Source organism: Neolamprologus brichardi, chromosome 17 (genome assembly GCF_056152115.1).
Source record: "Neolamprologus brichardi isolate AB-2024 chromosome 17, ASM5615211v1, whole genome shotgun sequence".
Taxonomy (NCBI): Eukaryota; Metazoa; Chordata; class Actinopteri; order Cichliformes; family Cichlidae; genus Neolamprologus; species Neolamprologus brichardi.
Genome location: NC_142120.1, coordinates 32652425 through 32675650, shown reverse-complemented (window position 1 = coordinate 32675650; position 23226 = coordinate 32652425). Strand labels below are relative to the sequence as shown.

The 23226-nt window shown below is 40.5% G+C and overlaps 1 protein-coding gene across 1 annotated transcript in view; it reads right to left on the bottom strand.

Moving 5' to 3' along the window:
• The window catches only part of cachd1 (cache domain containing 1), a 97945-nt gene that overhangs the window by 16609 nt on the left and 58110 nt on the right, over positions 1-23226 (bottom strand). Inside the window, exons 5-19 of the mRNA XM_006808133.3 lie at positions 16898-17024; positions 14272-14416; positions 13965-14178; positions 13727-13876; positions 10716-10985; positions 9770-9919; positions 6696-6819; positions 6480-6597; positions 4261-4429; positions 4026-4168; positions 3072-3253; positions 2169-2279; positions 1056-1178; positions 340-439; positions 119-235 (exon numbers count right to left, since the gene is read on the bottom strand). Of these exons, the coding sequence (XP_006808196.2) occupies positions 119-235; positions 340-439; positions 1056-1178; positions 2169-2279; positions 3072-3253; positions 4026-4168; positions 4261-4429; positions 6480-6597; positions 6696-6819; positions 9770-9919; positions 10716-10985; positions 13727-13876; positions 13965-14178; positions 14272-14416; positions 16898-17024 (2243 nt within the window). The remainder of the gene's footprint in view (positions 1-118; positions 236-339; positions 440-1055; positions 1179-2168; positions 2280-3071; positions 3254-4025; positions 4169-4260; positions 4430-6479; positions 6598-6695; positions 6820-9769; positions 9920-10715; positions 10986-13726; positions 13877-13964; positions 14179-14271; positions 14417-16897; positions 17025-23226) is intronic.

The following is a 23226-nucleotide window of genomic DNA, read 5'->3' as shown; positions in this document are numbered from 1 at the left end:
TTTTTCCATATTGCTATGCGAGGCCCAGAGGAGTGTGTCTGTTTTTGCTACTACAGTATGAATGCTGTGAAAGTACACATTCATACCTCTAGTTATGCTACATTTTTATGCGACTCACCACAATGCTGGTGTTGAATTTGTAGAAGCGCTGGACTGTGCGGTCACTGAAGCTGTTGCAGAGGTTTTTCTTGACAAAGTTGGGGTGGTTTAGGATGTCATTGGCCACCAGTGGCTCCTACCAAAGGAAAGAAAATAGATTTCATTAGAATTATGACAATATCATACTCCCGAAAGTTTCTATCCATTCCTATTTTCCTTAACTTGTGTTTGTGCATTTACCTTGTGTGTGATGTGCTGTTGCTCTGCTGGGGCGTGACCTTTGGGGTCAATGAGAGTCGGGTGAGCAACCAGGTACCCTCTGTCCTCCATTATGAAGCACCTAAAATAAAAATGAATAAAACTGGCAGTCAGGATCAACTTAATGAATTCATCAATTTAGTCGGTACGTTGTCAGAACATTGCCATTACTGAGGTTTTCACTCAGAACATTTAATCGCTATTTCTATATTGTATTCCTAGTCTATATAACACAGCTCTGTTCTTCTCCCCACTGTCCCTTGTGTGTTTTTCCAAATCATGCCCTCTTGGTTCCAGGGGGCTGATCCTGTTTTTTATGACCCATAAACACCAACAGAGTGAGCATGACAGAAGAAGCAAGAGAAAGTGGAGAAAGACGGAAAGAAGAAGTGAAGGGTTGGTGGGGGAGGCAGGGGTGGAAGAAGATAGATGAAGAAAAGAACAGACATAAAAGCTGGGGAAAGTATGTAGGACAGAAGCAGGAGCAACACTACATCTCCAGCAGGAATGTTGTGATAATCAGCTTATGTCTTCCTCTGGCTTTCTTTATTCTTCACGCACAGCCGGCGAATTTAATTCTTGCTCAGCCGAACAGAAATTTAGCTCCCTCACACAGAAATTGACACTGAAAAAGAGAAAGGAAAAACTTGCATAGAGAAGAGAAAAGAAGGGAGCCGCACAATCCATCCTCTTTTTACCTGATCTTATTGCCTTTGTCCTGGTTGCAGATGGGTACCAGGTCCAGGAGGACCTTGTAGAAGTAGCGAAGGGTGAAGTCTATACCCATCACTGCAACAGCGTAGCCAGGTGCCATTTGAGAGCTACGAATAGACAAAAATACACAGAGAAAAAAGGCATTTAGTGGGGTTTTAAATTCTGTGGAAAGGGAAAACAAAATCTGGAAAAAGTCCGTCTTCAGGATACTTGGCACTGTACAGTTATCCCCACAAGGATCCCTACTTTTCTATAGACCTTTTAAACACACAAAACAAGAAATAAACATAACGCACTGCTTGATCTCCTGAAATCAGTGTTTACTGTGGACTGTATATTATGCTTACTGAGGCGAGAGTACAACAGCACTAATCCGGCCTTATCTCGCACACACTGACGAGGAATGTTTGTGTATGCTAAACACTTGCACGGACTGTGGTAAACAGCTCTTTTACTGCTGCAAGCGGCACTGTGGCTATCGCGGTGATTTGCATTTGAAGCTCACTGAACTCGAAACAAATACTTTGAGTTCAACCACCGCTGCAGCCCTTTGAAGTCTCTAAGCCTAGGCCTGATTCTACAAAATATTCTGCAGTCAGTTCTGTGATAACTGGCCAAAGGAAATGGTGGAACACTCGATATATTATTTGGTTTTTCTATGGTTTTTCTATTAGTTGGTTGCACTATGCTGACTTGGCTGAGGGCACTCTGAAAGAAAAGACACTTGAAGACAATTGTGACTAAGCCCAGACCATTTGGTTACAGGATGTCATCTCGCTTGGAAAACAACCCTATAGCACAGAATGGTCAATGGGCTCCTTAAGTTTCCCTCAGATTACTTCCTGCCTTCAGAGATAGTGCAGTCTGGCTAAGCTGACTTCTGGGCCGAGAGCCTAGCTGCCCACAATGATTGTTCTGACTCATACCAACAGTGAGTCTGCTCTCCAATATCTAATAAAAAGAGCTGGCAATTTTTACTTGACTTTTGCTCTGGTGCAGTAAAATATAACACATTCTGTGTTTAACCCCACCCACCCACCCACCCAAAAAACAAACAAACAAACAAAAAAAACCCCAAACATAACCAGTGCTCCCACCTGGAGGCATGGATGGTGTGGCTGATTGTGACAACGTATCCGGCCCCGCCCACATCCAGGTACGGCCCCGTGAAGGTGATGAGGCCAGGGTTAGCCACAGCATGCTGGTACCTACGCAAAACAGCACACAGTCATTGGGATACAACATGAAGTGATTCTTTTGCAGTTCCCAATGATAACTCAACTGTGGCCATAGAAGGAAATGCTACAGGAAACACTGTTCTTATGGGTTCTAAGGGGAATAGTCGTCAACACAAGATCTGCTCCAGTGATTGTGAGATTCAAATAGCTTCAGAATCCCTAAACTTACATCATCTGGGAGCTGGGAGAGACATTTGCAGTCTCTTTGCTCTCTCAGTCAGATGCAAGCAAGTACATTTTGTTTTAGGCCTGTTTTTCACTAATGGAGAACCAATTAACATCACTGTTGACAGGAAATGCACCTTTCTAATAGCAAAACCTAATCTTTCAATGTCCAAACTAACTGAATAAAAAACAAAAAAGGTTAAGACACAAAAAGACAATACTCAAGACTTCAAAAAGAAAATCCAAACAAAAAAAAAACAAGGACATCAACATGGGGAATGTCCATCTTTTATGTACAGTCTGATACACAAATGGCCTGATTTGGGGAAAGAAAACACTTGACCTTTTTTTTTTTTATAGATCTTACTTTAATGTGTCAATAATGAAAAAAAAAACTAAAATTCTACATGTTGTAAACGTGTTAGCCGGACCAGGCTTATTAATATTGGAAAACATTATCTGACACACACATACACACACACACACACACACTCAAACTTCTATCTCATACTTCCTTTCTGCTCCCTAAAAACACATGCACACACATGCCTTCAGCTCTTTTCTCCTCCTCTTCACACCCTCCAAAGTAACCCTCACCATTGTCTGCGGGTTGGGTCGAAGGCTTTGTCCATCAGAGATCCTGGGTAAATCCGGAGCACCCCACTGGGCGTTGCTATGTAACGGCGCACAATGTAGCAGTTGAGGCTACTCATTTCCATTAGTGTCATCCACTCATCCGTAACATGACTAGTTGCCATAACCTCGTTCCTGACAGAGGACTATAGAGAGGATAGTATAAAGGAAGAGAGAGATGGACAGTGAGGGGCAGGCAAGGAGAGGAGGAAAAAGTGCTGGACTGGTGAAAATTTCATTTGGGTTCGTCTTGAATGCAAAGTGAATAAAAACTCTTGGCAATTTGGATTTCAGTCAGGCCAAAAGGAAAACAGAACTACTGCTAATTTTAAAGGCACCCTCCTATGATGTGCCTAAACATGGAAATATTCATCCCATCTCTGCTCAGGAGTGTTAGAATTGTGGTCACAAGGCCAGAACAAAGCTTAGAAAACCACCATTTAGTGATTAATGCAACTTGATTAGGCCTGAAGCCCTGAAAAATCACATCCCACTTTCAGACAAGCTTCTAAGTTTGAAAGGGGTGATGAGGTCACTGGAGGGGGTCTTTAAGACTAGCCTGGGAATCAGCGTTGGGACTGGGGCCTGGGAGTTCAAACTCAAACTCCCCCCAGGACAGGAATGCACACAGAATGCCAAAATCCATGTGGGAGTTTTGTCCCCTTTTTTAAAGATGCAGCACATCGATTTACATGTTTTAGTTATTGTCCCAGTGTAAGAAGCCTGGCAATATGTTTAAGAGTGTGTGTACTGGCAGGTACGGCACTTTGTGAATGCGTGTCACTCGACTGCACGGCTGGCTGTTTGCAACAGTAAATGACCGACTGAGAACCTTCACAGACACAGGGGTAAATGACATTCAGTCCGTCCTTCAGTATGAACTGTGTGCGTGTTCTCAGGCTTTTTGTCCTCAGGTACCTTGAGGCCTGGGTTGGCTATGAGCCTGGTGTTATCACTCAGGTAGGCAGTGTAGTGCTCCACCATACGCTTTGTTTCTGGCTGACTGAGGTGCTCATAGGGTGAAGAAAAACTACCAGCTGCCAACATCACAGTTGGGGACTCTGAGAAAGAAACAGAAAGAAGGACAATCAGAGACGATAATCAGTGTTTTTACTTGAATTATCACATTAGTCCAGCTCTGTGCTCTTCCTACCAACGGTGGCGAGCTGTTTAAAGTGCAGGCAGGAGCTGGGCTGACCCAACAGGTCCAAACGATGATAGAGCAGCTTGGAGCTGGGAGCTGTGTTCAGGTTTTTCAGCTGCTTCACTGGAATCTCGGGCTGAATGTACACAATGCACAGGATGAACGACGTGTCCTGAACCTAGAGAACAGGCCAAGGAGAGAAGGGAGCTTAATTTTAGATTTAAAAAACAGATTAAGGCAACAGTATTCCAAATAATTCTTTTAAAATCATATTTTCAAACTTCCCTAAGCTTTCTCTGGCTTTCAGTCCTAAGCTTCTTCATCCTGCCCAAGAATTAAATTGTCATTGTTCCCAAATATGAAGTTTAAAGCAATGCAGTTTTAATAAGTACTAAATAAATAGGAGTAAATAGGAAATGTGTCTGCTACTACTGTCAGCCTTTAATTAAAATTAATACTAACTGGAAGTGCTTATTTTTGTTAAACTGCGCAACAAGTGCTCACTAATGTGTTGGTAAGAGTGGACAGAAAAATGAATGCCTGATTGCACTTAAGATGATCCATTCACTGCTAACTACTGATTTTATCTACTGTTCTGATTTTATCTGTTTTGATTTTATATACTGTTTTATTTGTTTGTTTGTTAGTTAGTTTGTTTGCTTGTTTTAATCAATTTTAAATCATGCTTTTTATTTGTTTTTGTTTCTAATGTCTCTGTAAAGCACTTTGAATCACCTTGTTGTTGAATTGTGCTATACAAATAAACTTGCCTTGCCTTGTTGAGTATTTGATGCTTCAAGCTCCAAACAATGCCACAGACTGCAGAGAGAATGATGTACTCACTGCACTTTCTCAAATCGGACATAACGTCCGACGCTCGTCTTTTGCGGCCTCGCGAGCTGACCAAAGGGAATATGGTGTCACATCTTTAATAGACTGAAGTCTAGCAGTGGTTGAGATTCTGACAGCACCCATATATACCAGCTCTGTTTTCTGTGTTTCCCATCAGCTGCCACCGCCAGAGATTTATGGGCAGCACACAAACAAATGCGCCCGCTTTAGCAAGCGGCTCTAAAGGAATCCCACACAAGGCTAAGCCTGCTCTCATGATCCCCTCCCCTCCCTCCCAAATAAATGATGCAGCACACTCAAATGTACAGTAGACAGTTTTCAGATCCACCCAGGAGATTTATGATTCAAATTAGAGCAAACATGAATAATGATACAATCCAAAAAGGGGCCCTCGTGGACATATTATTTGCACAGCAAAAAACAGATTGTTTGGAGGGAAGAGGCAAAAATAAATATATTAAAAAAATGTTTTCTGTTTTCCTTTTTTCTGCCTCTGGAAAGCTCATTTAGAAAAAATGGAGACTGCTGCCAAACTCGTGGCAAAGGTGACGTGTTGGAGCTCTAATGCCTGAAGAAAACTAAATAAATGTCAAAACCTTTTTAAAAAGCCTAAAGTAAAATGTCTAAAATTAAGTGTGATATTTCTGCTCCTGCCAAAATAATAATAATAGAAGAATTGAAATGTCAAAAAGCAAAAAGACTCGTGTGGGGCATGATATTATTGCTGTCCAGTTCCCCATCTGTTCCTTTAACATGACACTTAAGGGCCTTGTGGGAAACGTGGATCCGAGGGGACAAACAGTTTCTGAGTACAAGAGCTCTTGGTTTCATTCAGACGAGCTCGTTTAAGGTGGGGCCGGTGGAGGTTTGGTGAAGATATAAAGGCTGGGAGCATAATTTCTATGCTGCTTTAACACAATGAGAATGATAAAGAGCTTTGGACCGCAACGGGAGAGACGGGGAGAAAGTAAATGAAATCTTCAGTGCACCAACCATAATAATGGCTCATTGGCCCAGAGCACTGACTGACTGTAAGCTTCCCTTTTGGGAGGCACAATCATTTTGCCTACACTCACTCTGTCCTACTGCCATTGCTCTGAAAGTACTATCCTCTTGTTCAATGTTGCATTTACATATTTCTTTCCCCTCTGGCAAGGTTTGAACATACACAGAGAGTAAAATGAAAGGGTCAGAAAAATAACAAGACTTCTTCTATATTTGGATGAAATAGCATTTAAAAATAAACACGTCTTTTTTGGGGTGTGTGGTTGCAGTTGTAAAAGAGTGAGCTGAAGTTTATTGTGGAAACTGAATGTCACCAGTGAGCAGGGGGCATTTGTTTAGCGTCTTTTTACCTTATCCTTTGGGGAACCTACCAGTTTCCAGGCATAGCTGACATTGTACGCATCCTTGCTGTTGTCCCTGAGACGGTTGGTGTGCCAGGACAGAGAGGAGTTAAGGGGCACTTCAATGATCTGACTGCCCAAAGGGAGACTGCAAAAACAAAAAACAAAAAGCCACATAGTATAGTGCATATCTATCCACCCATGGCTTTGTTTGGTTTTTAAATTCATGCAATTGTCCTTTCTCACCTGAGGATGTTCTGCCGGACGGCAGGGAACCCTGGGATGTTCTCATAGTGGATAATATCTGTGTGCAGAGGAGGCTCTGTCATCAGGTAGGGCCGTGTCAGAGAGGGGTGCATGAGGGTGTAGCCTGAGAAATTAAACAACCAGTTTGCAGTTACATTACACAAAAGCACAGACCAACACAGTAAAGCAGGATCTGAATATATAATTAGAAATAAATGCTGCAGAGTTAGTAACGATACTGTTATTACTCAGTGTTAAGTCATACTTTTTGCCAAATTAATGTGCAAATCATAGTCTAGATTTTCTTTAGATTTCACAAAACAATAGATCGGTGTCTTCAATGCTTAGAGTTTACAGCAGGGATCAAACCAGGGTTGATTCTAAGGATGCGGGCCTTCCTGGAGGTAGCTATGTTAATTTCCTTGACTAATAATTTTTGTCACAGACGTCGTCAACAACCAATTTTCTCCTGATGAAAACAAGACGACAGCTAAATAAAAACTCATGCACGAGCACAAAAACGATGACGCAATGGACTGACACGGTCTTCAAGGAATAAAATCTAGATGAAAACGTTCTGGAGCGACAAGATCCAATCAGAATTAATTAAGCTGTGTAAAGAGGCAGGACAGGTTTGGATGCGATCCAATCAGAAGTTATCTCTTTCTGCAGCAAGGTCAGACGCACATAATTTAATCTGATGCCGACAAACGGACTGGGTGAAGGGGACACTCCCATGCTCCCAGTTTCTCATGAAAACGTGACAAAATGTGAACGCTTGAGAGAAAGAGAAGAGTCCACATATGGACACATTTTGCATTTGATGTCAAGGAAAATAAGATGCTTTGCAAACCGTGTGGCGCAACTTTCACAGGTAAAAACACGTCAAACCTCAACTAGAATTAAAAGAATTTTGATGTCTAAATTATGACTAAACTAAATGCCATTTTAGTCAAAAGTTTGCTGTCAACATTAACACTGGTATTTAGCTGTCAATGCATGAGGGAAACATGATTTATAAAAGGCTATTAAATGCCAGGAAGACTGAAGTCCTCGCCTGTGCCCCTGATATTTATAAACCAGTAACAATGTTACAGTTTGGGATTCCAGGTGAATCTGGAAACTTGTTTCCATTGATAAAGTAAATACACTCTGAATAAATAAATTATGATATCAAGTAAACTATAGTAAGGCCACCTCCTCCGAGGCTTAATAGAGGAACAATCCAAGACTTTAAAGTTAGGAAAGGATCATTTCTGCTGGTTAGGAGAAGGAGACGTCTTTAGTTACTTGTCACACTTTAAAACTTGAAGCACAGCCTTTACCAACATCTTAAATTTCCCTTGTGCAAAATTACAGCATCTAGCCTTGAAAATTGCCCTAGTGGCAAACAGTACTTTGTGGTACTGTGATAAACGGCTCTTAAGAAGCAGTAATCATTCTGGGAGAGACAATAAGCCGTTTTATATGTGCTGGTGCGAAAGGTATAAAAAAAACTAAATCTTGGAGTTTTGTGTTTGTGAGTATTGTATATTTACTGAAAGAGAGTGCAGTGCGTAATTTTAAGATTTACAATTGTGCACTGCTACAACTGCAGTGCATACAGTATATACGCACTTCTATTAAATCCATTTTAGAAGCAGACTTGTATACTGGTAAATACATATTCTCACATATGAGAACGAGTAGCAATATTTTAAACGTACTAATCTGTTTTCAGCTCTGTACTCCTGGAGCTTTTTGTCAGCTGCATGTTTACTTTAAACTTATTTACCTGAACTCTAATTGGCAGCAGACGATTTGAATGGCAGCTAATGACTTTAATGGGACTCGTTTGTCAGCGTTTACAGAGTTGGAGCACTAATAACTACGGCACAGTAATAACTTGTAATTTGATGGCATATTTATTACAATAACAGACATTTTAGATGAGGGGGGCAAAAAAGAGACTCACTGAAAAGCACTCAATTCACAGAACTGCCAAAAAGCTAATTATTGCTAGGTAATTAATAGTAATAGTAAGAAATATGCTGAACATGTTCATGTGCTTTCCCTCAGCTCTTTCGAATTATTACTCCTCCTACGACTCACTCTTTTTAAACTCCTGAAGCAAAAAGAACCCCAAACAAACCACACAAAAAAAAACACTTAAGTTATTTTTATTTCTAATAAAAGTGCATCCACACCCACTTATATAGGTTAAGAATTTAGGTTAAATTCAGTTGTACTTGGGCATATTCATTTTATTTATTTATTGCCGCCAACATATTTAAAACATATTAAAAACAAATTTTTCTAAAGCCTGATTTTTATTCTTCATGTTTTCAGCTTGTCGGGAAGACAAACTCTTCATCAAATATTCCTTGGTGTAAGTAAAAGGTATCACTTCTAATGCCATTTTGCCATCTAGCAAAACGGTGACTGTTAAATGTCATTTCTGTCCAGGCCCACAGAGCACAACCTGGCCATTTCACAGCACCAGTAATTGAGTCAGAACTCCCTCAGCCGAGGCCAAGACAAACCAAGACCGGACATGAGCGCTATTTGTAATGTGGCGTGGCAATCCACTGAGGCATGGTTCGACAAAGTGAAATGCCAAAGGAATGCCAGTGCTACCTACACGACGCCAGCTAGCCTAATAAAGCGTAATGCCTGTGGAGGAAGCTGAGACACAAAATGAAGTGTAATTCCATTTAGAAGCAAATAAACAACAAAGTGTACTTAAGTGTGCTTATTTAAAAAACTGACTAATTTCCTGATTGATATTTGCTGTGCAGGCGAGGCCAAGCAAAAGTGGCAATGTGACACTTGGATTTGCCCCACTGCGTTTAGCACTACCTGGGAAAACTGTTAATACTGCACATGAAGAGAAAGAGAAGAGATTTGCGGCGGACCACATCAAAAACGTCTGGCTGTAGGTAATCCTGCCGATTCTTCTGCGATCATGAAAAGACACGTGTGTGTCTGTGTGTGTGTGTGTGTGTGTGTGTGCGTGAGTGAGAGAGTGACAGAAAGAGACTGGTTTCTGATGAAAAGGTTTGCACTAAGCTGATAACCACCTCTGTGTGACTCACCTTTGTTGTCAATAAGGAAGGTGTATGACGCGAGCGAGTCTTGATAGTATGTAACATCCTCCAAGATGTACGCCAAGTTCACATCCACCCCAACCACTCCCAGGAGCTGGTTACCAAAATAACACGGCCGGCTCACAGTCATAATAAACCCTGTGGAAAGTACAGGCAACCATGTAAGGTTCACTTCAGGTTTAAGCTTGTCACACTAAGCGCTTTTATGAATGGGTGTAAATAGGTGAATGAGGCGTGTTGTATAAAGCACCTATAAAGTCCTCCAGGAGAGCAGAGTGTGTCAAATCACAGCTGCCTCAAGGCGCTTTATATTGTAAATAACATTAAATAATACAGAGCGTACAATAATACAAGATGATCAACGTCTGTAGAGTTTAGCTAGCTGCTCGGCACTGTATTGGCACATGGCACTGAATTGGACTTACAGAAAGACATCTACTGCAATTGCATTTTTTACCCACTGCTTTTTAATCCATTATTGCACATTTAAATATGCCATATGACAGAACAAAATCTAGAGTGTGATTAAAGTGGTGGCTGGACTGTTTTACATTTTGAGAAGTTGAGGTTAATAAAAGATTAAATGTGGTGTTGATGCTGTCAAAAAGGTCTCAACTGGCCTAAATGTGAGGATTTCAAAGCTAATCTGGAATTAGAGTAACTCAACATGATGTTACTTCCTGGTATGGTATCACAATGCAGGGATTTTGTAATAATCCGCACAATGCATTTACCTTTTTATTATATTTACTCACTGCACTGTCATATTAATTTTGTTGAAATAGTGTGTGCCCATATAATGACGTGTTCCTTTTTTCCTTATTTACTTATTTACCACTACCATGAGGGTTGACAAAGCAATGGCTGCCAGTTGTGGTTCAGCATCAGTTCAGTATGAAGTTTCCTTTGGTGCAGATCGGGCCACACTACTCACCATCTCCCATCGGGTCGGCGTAGGGTAGGCTGAAGCGAGCCAGGTCGATCATGCGATTGGGCAGATTGATGTAAAAACGCCCCACTGTCGTTTCCAGGTTGCTCAGTTGGTTCAGCACCATCATGCTGCCCTTCACCACTGGCATTACTGAAGCTCCTGCTGACCCAGACGAGCGGTCTCGGTCAGATGTTCGGTCAACGCCGTACTTCAATGAGTTCTGCTCGGCGAGGTCCCTCAGGAAGGCCAGCTCCTTCAGGCCTGTAATTCCCTCTGCAAGAGGAGGGAGCGGTGTAGAATATGAGCATAAAAAAAAAAGAGAGTAGACTCGATGACGGAATTTGTTTGATTTAATCAAGCAGGGATATTAGGAACAAATCCATAGCAGATGGCTTGGCTACAGGACTGTTGGACGGGGTAATTGTGCAAATCAAAAGAGCAGGGAGTGGTTGAAGCGGAGCTAAAAAGAGTAAACAGCTCTTCACTAAAGAGTGCATGACTCAAATTCCTATTATAAAAAGGCAACCCACTCTTCTCCATGTCCCTACTAGCAACAAGACAATTCCTTGAAGGAGTAGGAGAAGAAGTCACATCCTTTCCACCAAACGGTGAGTTAATTCAAAACAATTTCAAGTTCAATTTTTAGCGCAATGAATCTTCTGGTCATCAGCAATGAGCTTGTGTCATCTGGATCATAACTAACACTGCTATCAAAATTTCAAACTGATTTGCCATCACCAGCGAGCCCTAACTTGTGATCCTGCATCGTGATCTCTATAAGCTTTTACCCGTACAGCCCCATGCATCAGCCAAGCCCAGCTGTCATCTGTCAAGCTCAGAGATTGTGACATAAACGAATCCCTCATCGCTTCAAAGAAAATATACAATTGACACCTTAATGCACACTTCAGACCATCTTTCCAAGCCTCATAAGGTCATTTAGACGAGGACGAATAACTGTGGCTGGCCCTGACAGCTGTGACATGGAACATTTGGCATCTGACAACCTATTGGGAAGGATAAAGCGAGTATCCAATCGCTGAATGGATTACAGCAGAATTCCTTTTTAATGCCAGGGCTCTGCTCCTGTGATCATTACACTGGGCCTGACAAGGGAGCCAATGCAGCCACGGGTGGCAGTTTCAACCAGAGTGGATTTTTTATCCACTTGTATCTGTTCACTTTAACCTGCGAGGGAAAAAAAATGTTTGCAATCCATCATTCTTTTCACCTCCTTTGTCTTTTGTTTGGTGTGACTGCTATGACCTGACGTTAACAAGCTTTTTCATTCAATCTGACACAGGCCTGCACGAGAAAAAAAAATGAAATGGTAGATGTGCACCATATATCATCTTGCAAAATCAATGCTTCTTTATGTTTCTACCACTACCAAGAGTACCTTTAAACAGCCTAATATGAGAAGAAATTGAGTTTACTGCAAGATAATTCTGTGAAATCAACACTAATGTGCAACAGTAATGTCCCTCTCAGTTCCCATTTCTTTATAGTTTGGTTTCTTGTAATAATCCTTTGAAAGTTATCTTGACCAATAGTTCCAGTAGGTTTCCAGGCCAGGTTTCCTTGTTTTGTTTTGTTTTAAATGCCAAAGATACCACATTTTGACAAGCATAAAATAATACTTTTGAGGAGCAAAGTGACTCCTGACTACTACTCAAGAACTGTCATATCATATGGAAAGCATCTGAACGGGAATGGCTTCATTTTTTAGTATGACAATGATCCCAAACAGCAATAAAAGCATACTGGGATAGAAAAAAAAAAGAATGGAACCAGTAATAGTAATATCAGCAATCAGTCATGGGTTGGCCTCCCCAGACTCCAAAGAGCAATAAATGTCCTTCAAAAAGCCTGGAGAACTTCTCCTGAAGAGTTCCTCTCAGGAATACAACAATAATAAATGATTATATGATGTATTTCCCGTGTATGTTTGCACGTTTCAATGAACTGGTTTTCACAGCAAAACAAACGAGGGGTGACTCAAGACTTGCATGGTACTGTACTGTGAACTCACTTGTGGGTCTAAAATCAGGTAATGGCTAAAAATATCTCATATTATTATATATAAGTGTATTAGTTTGTTAGTAAAGAAGAAAAAGAAGTGTATTCTCTGTTTTGCGTGACTAAGGTTTACTTTTTTTCCCCCGGTCAGAAAATATGGCGAGCGGTATATTTTAAAATAGTGCAACTGTTAGATAGCATCAACATGTCCAGTGGAGATTTGAAACCATATTCTAGCTGACAAGACAGTGTTTTGGTCAGAGTATCAGACATTGTTTTGGTAACAGAGGTGGACAACAGAGACAAACACAGGAGACTGCTGATCTCCTTGAACAATCAGCACTTCACATTTGGCAGGGGATGCAGGGAATCAAACTCCCACAGCAGGCCTTTCAGCTGTGTGCAGCATCAGCAACAATACAAATGTTTTTTTTCTGAATATGCAATGCTAATAAACTCAGAGGAGGATAGATTTCTGCATCCTTTTCATCATCTCCCTTTAAAGAGCCAAGGTCCTCTGTCAGTCACACAGAGAGTGAGCAGCACGCTCTTTGAAGTCTCACTCTCTTTGCTCTTAGATGTACCTCATTTCCATTTCTCGATGCAAAAATAATTTGTATTAATGGTGGACTAAAGCAAGCGCAGCAGACACGGGTGTACGTGTGTTGCAGAGGGAGACGGGAATTAGGAGGCAGATGGAAGGACAAGGACGAATTTAGAGGAAAAGGAAGCGTACTTACTGCACAGACAGGCACAAACACAGAAAACAAAGCCTTTGAGGTTTTAAAAGCACCTCTCTAACCTTCAGTCCCAGCAGAGCCAAAAGGAATGAAGCACCAGATCAAGAAGTGTAGAGAAAAAAAAATACACATCCAGAGGTACGGTAAATGGAAAAACTGAATTTCATTAACTGTGTCGAATAGTTCCTTATAACAGAAAACCTGACTAAATTAAATGTAAACATTCAGGTGAAAAATAATAAAGTTTTCACCCACCATTCATGAGAGCGTACGTGAGGATCATGACAGAGTTGTTGAGGTGCCGGTTCTCCTGTCGGACCACACTGAGCGTGGCTCTCTTCACCAGCTCCGATGATTCTCGAGACGTGACGCCAGACGACAGGTAAATGATCACCATGTCTGTGGCTGATACACAAACGCACGTTTGCTACTATCAAACTCAGTGATGAAAACATGCTAAATCTACATTAGTGTCTTCTTATCTGAGACTTACTGCTCTGTTTGTTGTGACTGGTGGTGTTTCGAAGCAGCTGGAAGGCCTTCTCGAAGCCAGCTGCATGCTGCGTGGCTCCATCAGACGCCTTGACGTTCGACACAAAGGTGCTCATCTTCCTTTTCGTCTCGCTGGTGGCTGGAGACAGCAGACTTTTGTAACACTGGTCTAGAGAGCAGGAGCGAACGGTCTCTGCCACCGAAAGTACGGAGATCTGGGAAGGAGCAAAAGGGCCATCAAACCAAGAATGATAAGAGATGTAAATACAGATACCTGATAATGAAGAAAAGCGTCCCCTTTCACAAACCTTGTCATGCTCATCTATGGCATTCAGGATAACAAGCGCTGAGTCCTTGGCGATCTGAAGCTGGGTGTCAGTTATGGAGGCTCCGTGGTCGATCATAACCACAATGTGTTTAGACTGTGGACGCACTGCAGAAACGTACACAGGCCTGCACGAGTACACACACAGATACACAAACGGGATATGGACAGATATCAGTTTTAAATTATAAACATACTCTGTTGCCTAGCAGTTTCATAGTTTTAGAGGAAGTCTGGCACCTTCTTCACTCTATGCTGTCATTACAGAGTTGGTAACACTTTATAATACAGTCTGCAACTGTGACATAACTCTGCTGTAATTAAATGGAATTTCAACGTATTTTATTCAAAATTACAATTTAATGATATTCACCTACAAATAGTTAAAGGTAGATACACAGAAATAATAATACTGTAAGTAAATTTATGCAGTGCATAATTAATTGTAAGTAATGTGTAAGTAATTTTACATAGTGCATAACCTCTGGGTGCTTTACAGGAAAAGATACTGCAAGTAATTCTAAGTACTACGTTACTTTTTTGGGTAATTTTGCAGAAATGCATCATACACATCACAGAATGAATAGTTTATGAAGATGTTAAAAAAAATTAAAGGTGTTAAAACACCTGCTTAATTCACGCCATAATACAGCCTGCAAGCCAAAATGCACATTGTATTAACATGTGAAATGGGATAATATTTATTTTCCTTCAAAATTAGAATGAAATTGCACAGTCCTTGTATCATTTCTGTGTCCTTGCCTGTAAAATACCTAAACTTAGGCAACATTTTATATTACTCATGTACTACATGAAATTACTTATACATTACATACAAATTATGAAAACTAATTACAGTATAATTATTTTGTTTCTTGCAAACACCTGATTTGTTACCCTCTTATTCTAGTGTACATATTTTAAGTATTTGTAAGTAAACATAATTAATTTGCAATTTAAAATAAAATGCATCAAAAGTCTATTTAATTCTAGGTGAATTACACTGTTAGTTGTGGACCATATTATTCAATTTTCAATTTTGTTATTTATATAGCACCAAATCACAACAACAGTTGCCTCAAAGCACTCTATATTGTAAGGGAAAGACCCTTCGATAATACAAAGTAAACAGAGAAAAGCCCAACAATCATGACCCCCTATGAGCAAGCCCTTTGGCAACAGTGGGAAATAAAAACTCCCTTTTAACAGGAAGAAACCTCCAGCTGAACCAGGCTCAGGGAGGGGCGGCCATCTGCTGCGACCGGTTGGAGATGAGGGGATTACACAGTGTTACCCAACCCGCAGCTATATTAAAAAAAGAATCATCCAAAAGTAAGGATGTTTGGTTAATAATGCTTGATTGTGGTTTGAAGAAATATGACAATATTGTGAAATCCAGCAATATGACCTGTCATCAACCTTCTCAAAACAAAAACACTTCATGTTTTTAAACTCAGTGAATAAGGACTAAGAGTCTAAGTCTCAACAAAACAAAACAGGATTTATTGTTTACATCTTACTTCCCCCCTCTCCACACACCAACTCAATTTGTTTTGGAAAAGTGAGGCTACAGTTGTCTGACGACCTGCAGCATTTGCTGTGGAAAATTTCACCTCTAAAGAACAACTACCACCGTGTGTGGCTGCTGTCGAGTAATGACATGTTTCTTTCAGAAGCAACTCAAGCAACATAGCATGAAAGCATTGGTTTGGTCTTAAAATACTGCTTACTGCAACTAAGTTTCCTAAAAAGTTGGGATACTGTGTCAAGTAAAGAAAAGAAAAGAAAAAGAAAGAAAAAAAGAACGAAATGTTTCATTAAAAATAGTCCAAACACAGTATATCAAATGTTGAAGATTCGGCTGCATACCGCTCACTGATTTGGTGAGACTTGTCATTTGAGGTATCACTGTATGTGTTATGCTTGTATTATAAGCAGGTGGAGCTGCAGAACGGTGCAGACTGTAGGGGGTCAGTGGCTCTTTGTGTGTGGTCTGCTGGACAAAGCGACACTAACACGAGTGATGTACTCACAAAGCCTCATTCATACTTTAAGCAAGCCAAGCAACGTCATTTCTCCCATGGCTGCACGCCAAACTCACTGACTTGAACAGCAATGGGAGAAATAAACAACAACAACTCAAAAGGAATAATAAAAAGAAAACAGAGGCCAATGCGAAATGCACAAGGGAGCATGAGAGAGATGGCTTTCAGCGATGGGGTGGGGTGGGGGGAGGGGAGAAGAAAAAAACCCCCATAGCATTGGAGGTGTGAAATTCCAGTAGGCTTTAGTGGTAAAGAGCCACATTCCTACCAATGGCATGTGTGGTCGGGGTGTATGAGGGCAGGATGCCATCAACATGCCCTCTAGGCCACCCCACAGCAACTGGCAGAGGAGGAGGGACGGAAGGCGGGGAGGGGGGTAGAAGAGGGTGAGGAAGATGAAGGCAGGAATGAGCTGCCGAAGCATCACACTTGAACAATCTTTTCCATTATTATGTGTGATATTTGCTGACAAAGTGCAAGTTGTACCTATAATCTTATTTAGTTACATTGAAAACAGCTGAAGTACAACAACACATGTTATAAGAGACAGTAGCTGTTCTGTACCTGCTGCGGTGCTCGTAGTTTCCTTTACAGTGGAACTTGTGGGCGGGGAAGACTGTGAAAATGCCCTCCTCCGAGCTGAAGTACTGCCACTTTATACCCGGGTTGGACTTCAGGTTGTCTGCCAACACTGCAATAGGGAGAGAGCGAGTGAGAACAAGGAAAAAGAAAAATACATTACTAAAGCTGAATGGGGAAAATATGTTGTCAGAAAGTTCAGCATACTTGGAAGCTTTTCTTGTTTGGATTTGGCGTGCACGTTGTGAGAAACATTACATATTTCAGGAGTGAGACTGCAAGTGAGTGACAAAGCATCTACATGAGAGATCAGCCCTAAAGAAATATGCTACACGATATGTTCATGCATAATTGCAGTGATGTTTTACATTTCAATGACACCTCGACGCCTGATGGCAATGATCATAAAGTGTTGCTGGTCATATTGTCCTGTCCATAGTTCATAAGACTGAGCATTAAAAATACATCTGACCTGATTTGACCTATAGTATCTTGCATGTTTAACACAATGAGACAGACATGTGCAGCTGCTACAACACAGGACAACATATCTAACAATGCCAGCGCTGTACAGGAGGGAGAGTAGAGGGGAAATACTCTCCAGAGAACAACCCTGGATAATCTAAACCGCTGTTGCATGCCACTACCTCTCTCTCTCTATTACAGGCCTCATTAGATATATACATAACAGATAGAGAAATTCATAACAGATCAATAGGCAGGCTTGCTTACATCTTAACATATGACAAGGACAAATACATCTGTTTAGGCCTGGCCTGGCCTTTCAAATTGTTAAACTACTGGTTAAATTTCTTGTATTTGAACTCTGGCTTTTGTCTGAAATTAGAACTCTACTTATGTGATACAGTCTGCTAAACATAACCAAGAATCCTGGGACCGGTCGCGTCAGATGGCCGCCCCTCCCTGAGCCTGGTTCTGCCGGAGGTTTCTTCCTGTTAAAAGGGAGTTTTTCCTTCCCACTGTCGCCAAAGTGCTTGCTCATAGGGGGTCATATGATTGTCGGTTTTTCTCTGTATGTATTATTGTAGGGTCTACATTACAATATAAAGCACCTTGAGGCGACTGTTGTTGTGATTTGGTGCTGTATAAATAAAATTGATTTGAATTGAATAGAAAAACTGCTAAATTTGCCCCCTTTAGTCACGATTATACTCCATTATACTTACAGGGACAGCTGGAGTCATGATATTCAAGGAGTCAATCCTGTTATGCTTCTTTTATACTTCTTGGGCACATGTGTAGTCGATTTATTGTAATGTAAATTCTCCAAGGACGAGCCCTCGTTGTCAGGCAGACATGTGGACGCCTACAATTCCAATCGCACTCACTGTCTAATAGCAAACATTTATGCCACCCTGACCCAAGCGGAGCCTCGCAGGCCTTTAAAGCATAGCTAAGGCTTCAGAGGCACTACTGACCTATTCACCAGACTGCTGTGATAACACTGTGTGAACTGTGATTATATTTTTAATCAGAAGAAATTAATACAAAATACTTTAATAATTTAAGAACATGATAAAATTGGCTATTTGCATCATTACTAACCCACAATAATTTTAAGGTTTTGGGGGGGGGGGGAGTAAAAAGATACACATACTATTTTATTTTTTATATATTTTATGTGAGCATATAAATAATATTAGCTGTTATTATACGTTAGCGGATATATTGTTAGCAAAATATTTTACTTCCCTAATGTCCTCACCAACCCTGAGAACTCCAGTATTGGGCAGACTCTAGAAATAACAGCCAAATACAACCTCTGCAGAGGCCTGAACCCTATTTGCTTAAAACTAACAGAGTGATTTTTTTTTTTTTTTAAACTGGGTCACAAAGTCAACAGTATCTTCACAGAGACCCCATCACAAAGCCAACAACTTCCTTTCCACTGACTGCAACACAAAACGGCCTTTCACAATGAGGCGCAGGGTGGGGGGTGGGGAGAAGCTAGTGAGACACAAATAGAAACTTTGGGTCCTTCACAAGGCAAAAAACAGAGACAGAGAAGAAATAGACCGTAACCATCAATGTAGGCTTCATTAAAATAATACAATGCAGCTGTTAAAACAGCGTTTGATTGATTAAAATACAGGAATGCAGACCAGCCGTGGTGAATCCAATCAGCCTCAGTGTGCCAAAGGAACTAACAATACTATTATAAATGAACAGTCCTCCTAGTGTACATCTACATTTGGCAGCAGACAGAAGAAAGTAAGCAACACAAATGGCAATTTTGAACAACTACTTTGGTTTTATTAGCCACACAAGACTACAATACTTTTTTTTTCTTTGCAAAGACTTTAGTCTTACTGGAGTGTTTACTTTTTTAGCAAGAAATTTAAAAAAAAAAGATTGTGGTTTTGTTAGCAGCTCTACTTTCTCACCAGCCATTTTGCCATTTCGCTGACTAATTCTTGTTATTTGTAAGATTTTTTCCATTACCTCAAATTGGATTTAAAATTACTTGTTAATTATAGCTACAGTCTTTCCCAGACATGCTAACTACCAGCCATTGCATGTCAGCTGGGTTTCTATGATCCCCAAAATGTGGTTCTTGGCTTGTGATCACATTAAATTAATCACCTGCTAAAGAGAACCTGTTTTGACCTTCTCCAACCTTCCAGATACATTACAAACCACAGTTGTTTTCCCTCCTGTGAGGGTGGGACGGAAAAAAAATCCCAAGTCAAATGTTCAACTAACGCTTAAACAAGTTACAGCAAACAGATAAATCACAGAGCTGCTGTGAAACTGTCCAAGGGCCAAACATTATAAACTTCAACGCCAGGCTACATTTACTTGGCGAGGAACGTCTTTTTGGAGACATAGCAGGTTTGCCAATCATACATCATCCCTGCCCAGCCACTCCATCCGTCTCTCCGGGCTTCACATAAACAGGAACCACTCAGTTGTGTTGACAGTGGAAGAAGGGTTCTGTATACATCTGTCAGGCTACAGTACTCCATTCTGCCACAAATGTTTAGATCTTCCTATTGAGACAAGCTAAGAAACTGGAACTAAATGAAAGCCATTTCCTCCAATCTTACTACTCTTGACTATCAGCAAATGACCTCACTTACTATGATCCAGATATTACACTTCCAGTGGCACTCTCCAAAGTGCATCCTCATTCTAGCCCCACTTAAATATATTTCTTTTTGAGGAGATTGTAGTAAAACCCTGTCAACAAGTGTTACATCAATGGAAAAACACTGTGTTCATCATGAACACAGAAAAGATAAGATCCAGAAAAGATATTTGTATTAAACTTTTTAAAATGCTTTCCCAGCAGCATTTATTTCCTGTGAATTAGTTTTCTTTACTTACTTTTCTACCAAATAACATTGTATGTAAGAATGCAAATGTTTGACTATAGCACACATTAAATGGTCTGTAGCCTGCCAGTTTGAGTCAATGAGGTCTGAGTGCAAAATCAGCTCCAGCTAATCCAGAAGTCAAGTGATTTCACAACTAGTGACTGCTCCTGCCCAGCTTCCTGTGCTTTTCTCAGGCAGCACACTCCCCTTAACCACACAGACACGTTCTCATTATTGTATATACTAGAATGCAAACCATGCAAACTATTGAAATGTTTAGATTTCTCCTGTTTAGTAAATATTATATGTACTATGTGTTTTGTGTGAGAATTAAAGTATTTGCTAAAGGTGGGAACAATGACATACAACTGCTGCAAGCAGAGGTGGGTAGTAACGAGTTACATTTACTTACGTTTTAAAAGAACATATTGTTTTACCTTCATTGCACCATACTTTTTACTTTTATTTGAGTACATTTTTGAAGAAGAAATGGCAGGAGGATGGTGGGTCTACCCTTGATGATGCAGCAGAAGACAGTGAGTTAGAGGTGGAGTATCAAGATGTCTTTGCTGTTTTGAATGACAACACAGGTCTGGAGTACCAGCTTCCAAGGCACCAAAAGTGTGCGTGTCATCTACTCAATCTTATATCAACAGTTGATGCCACTGCTGCAGAAGCTACCAATAATACATACAAGAGGCTGTCTCAGTCTGCTTTTGCAAAATGTCATGCTCTGTGGAATAAAACCAGCAGGTCAATCACGGCTTATGAAACAGTGGAACATGAGTGCAAGTTGCAGTTTCTTCGACCCAATCAGACTCATTGGAGCTCCCTGTTCCTTGCTGTGGAAAGAGTTGTGCGCATTCATAAAGAGCAAGGAGAGAAAGCAATCTGCAATGTTTGCACGGCACTAAAGATAAACATGTGAGTTGATGGAACTGGTTTTTAAATATTAATGGGTGAATCCACCCTTTATTTTAAGTGACTTTGAGACTGACAAATGTGAATATTACTTATCAATTACTTATACCTTTACTGTCTTATTTAGCAATCATTTGCAAATTTTACAGACAATGCACAGCTATTACATTGTTGTAGAAATGGCTATGACTGTTTTTACACCTTTTTTAGGTTCAATCCTGCTGAAATGGGATTTTTGGTTGAGTACACTGCTGTGATGAAGCCCGTTGCCATGGCCCTTAACATCCTCCAAGGAGAATCATCTGTGCACATGGGTTTCTTGCTGCCAACACTTTACCAGTTGCTGGAGAAGCTGAGGAGGCTGGAGTCATCTTGCAAAGTGTGTAGACCTCTTGTTGATGCGCTGCGCGATGGGATCCAGAAACGTTTTGGAGAAATAATGAAAGACCCTGAGCTGATTGCAGCTGCAATACTTCTACCAAGATTCAGAACATCCTGGTCCACAGAGGAAAGCATCTTAAAAGCTGGTATACTATCCATTAAATTGTGAGCCACTAGATATCGACTTATAATGACTTTCCTTGTTACTGTAACTTGGGATTATAGTGTTAGTTAGAAACTCAGAGGCTGACAAGAGTTAGAAACAAACATCTCTGGTGTGATAAAAATCTTTCACCAGTAGCTCGGCAGTCTATACAGCACAGTAATGCACAGACCTAACCATACATCTTTCCACAGGTCTGAACTTTATCAGAAATCAACTAGACACCGAGCTGGATGAGGCCAGGACAAACAGCCGCCTATCTGACGAAGATGTCTTCTTTGGATCCATGGGGTCAGGAAAGCCAGAAGCAGGGGAGCTGGAGAGGTACCTTTCATGTCCATTAACTGGAGGTGTGGATCTATTGTATGGCTTTCCTCACATCAAGAAGCTGTCAATCAAAGTCAATACAGCTCTTCCTGCATCTGCAGCACGTGAGAGACTTTAGTCAGGCAGGACTCCTGTTCACTGCCAAACAGTCACAGCTTCACAGCAAGAACCTTGAGAGCCAACTGCTGCTGAAGCTTAACCATCATTTCACTGAGTGAAGAAACTATTTATGGGAAAGTGAGCCCTCTTGTATGTACGTCACATTGTGGAAGTTTGTATTTGTCTTTTATAATTGGTTTTAATCTGATTTTAGTGTAGTTTTTATTTGCATCATTTTATTCTGTTTGTATTGCATGTTTTTAGTGTTTTTATATGACATTGTGTTAATCCACTGTGTATATTGAGGTATTTTAGTATACAAAGAACATTTCATAGTTTTGTTAGAGTTGTGTTTATCTATTCCTGGTGAATTTTAGTGCAGATGGGTTTTTTTTTTTGTTTTTTTTAGAATTATTGTTTTATTCCTGCTGTCCACATTGGGGAATAAACTTTTCCTGATTAGACCTGTCGCATCTCTGTGCCCTGTGTTTCTGATTCGCTTGCTGCCTCTTTAAAAGAACCACCCCTAGTCTGACATTCTTTAGCTTTAGTGCCTACACACATATGTTGAAGTTGCCTCGTTCTAATGTTTTCTCGGAAGCAACCATTTCCATCTTGTCACTGGAAATGGTTTGCACTGTTCATATATTCATTTATTGTAGGTACTGGTTAAAAAAGCTTTGTTGTTAAAAACTTGAAATCTGGAAATTAGAATTGTTGTGCCTTATTTTGTTAATGGTTTTACATATATTCTATTTGAAAATACTAAAATTTGTGCATTTCTTTAAACAAACTAAAAAAACAAAACAAAACAGACATTACAACCAGTTACTCAGTACTTGAGTAGTCTTTTCCAATCCGATCAAATTTGGATGGTGACTTTTCACTTTTACTTGAGTATCATACTACATGCCGTAATTAGTGTCATAATTCGTTTAGCTAAAGTCATGTGAATGCTATGTAAGTAGAAGAAAACTGTTATTCGCCAGCTTGTCAAAGATTGCCTCTGGCATGCTAAATATGAGTCAGTATATACAGTGGCACTTAAGTTTAAAGACAGAGTTAAAGGTGCTGAAAGAATATCG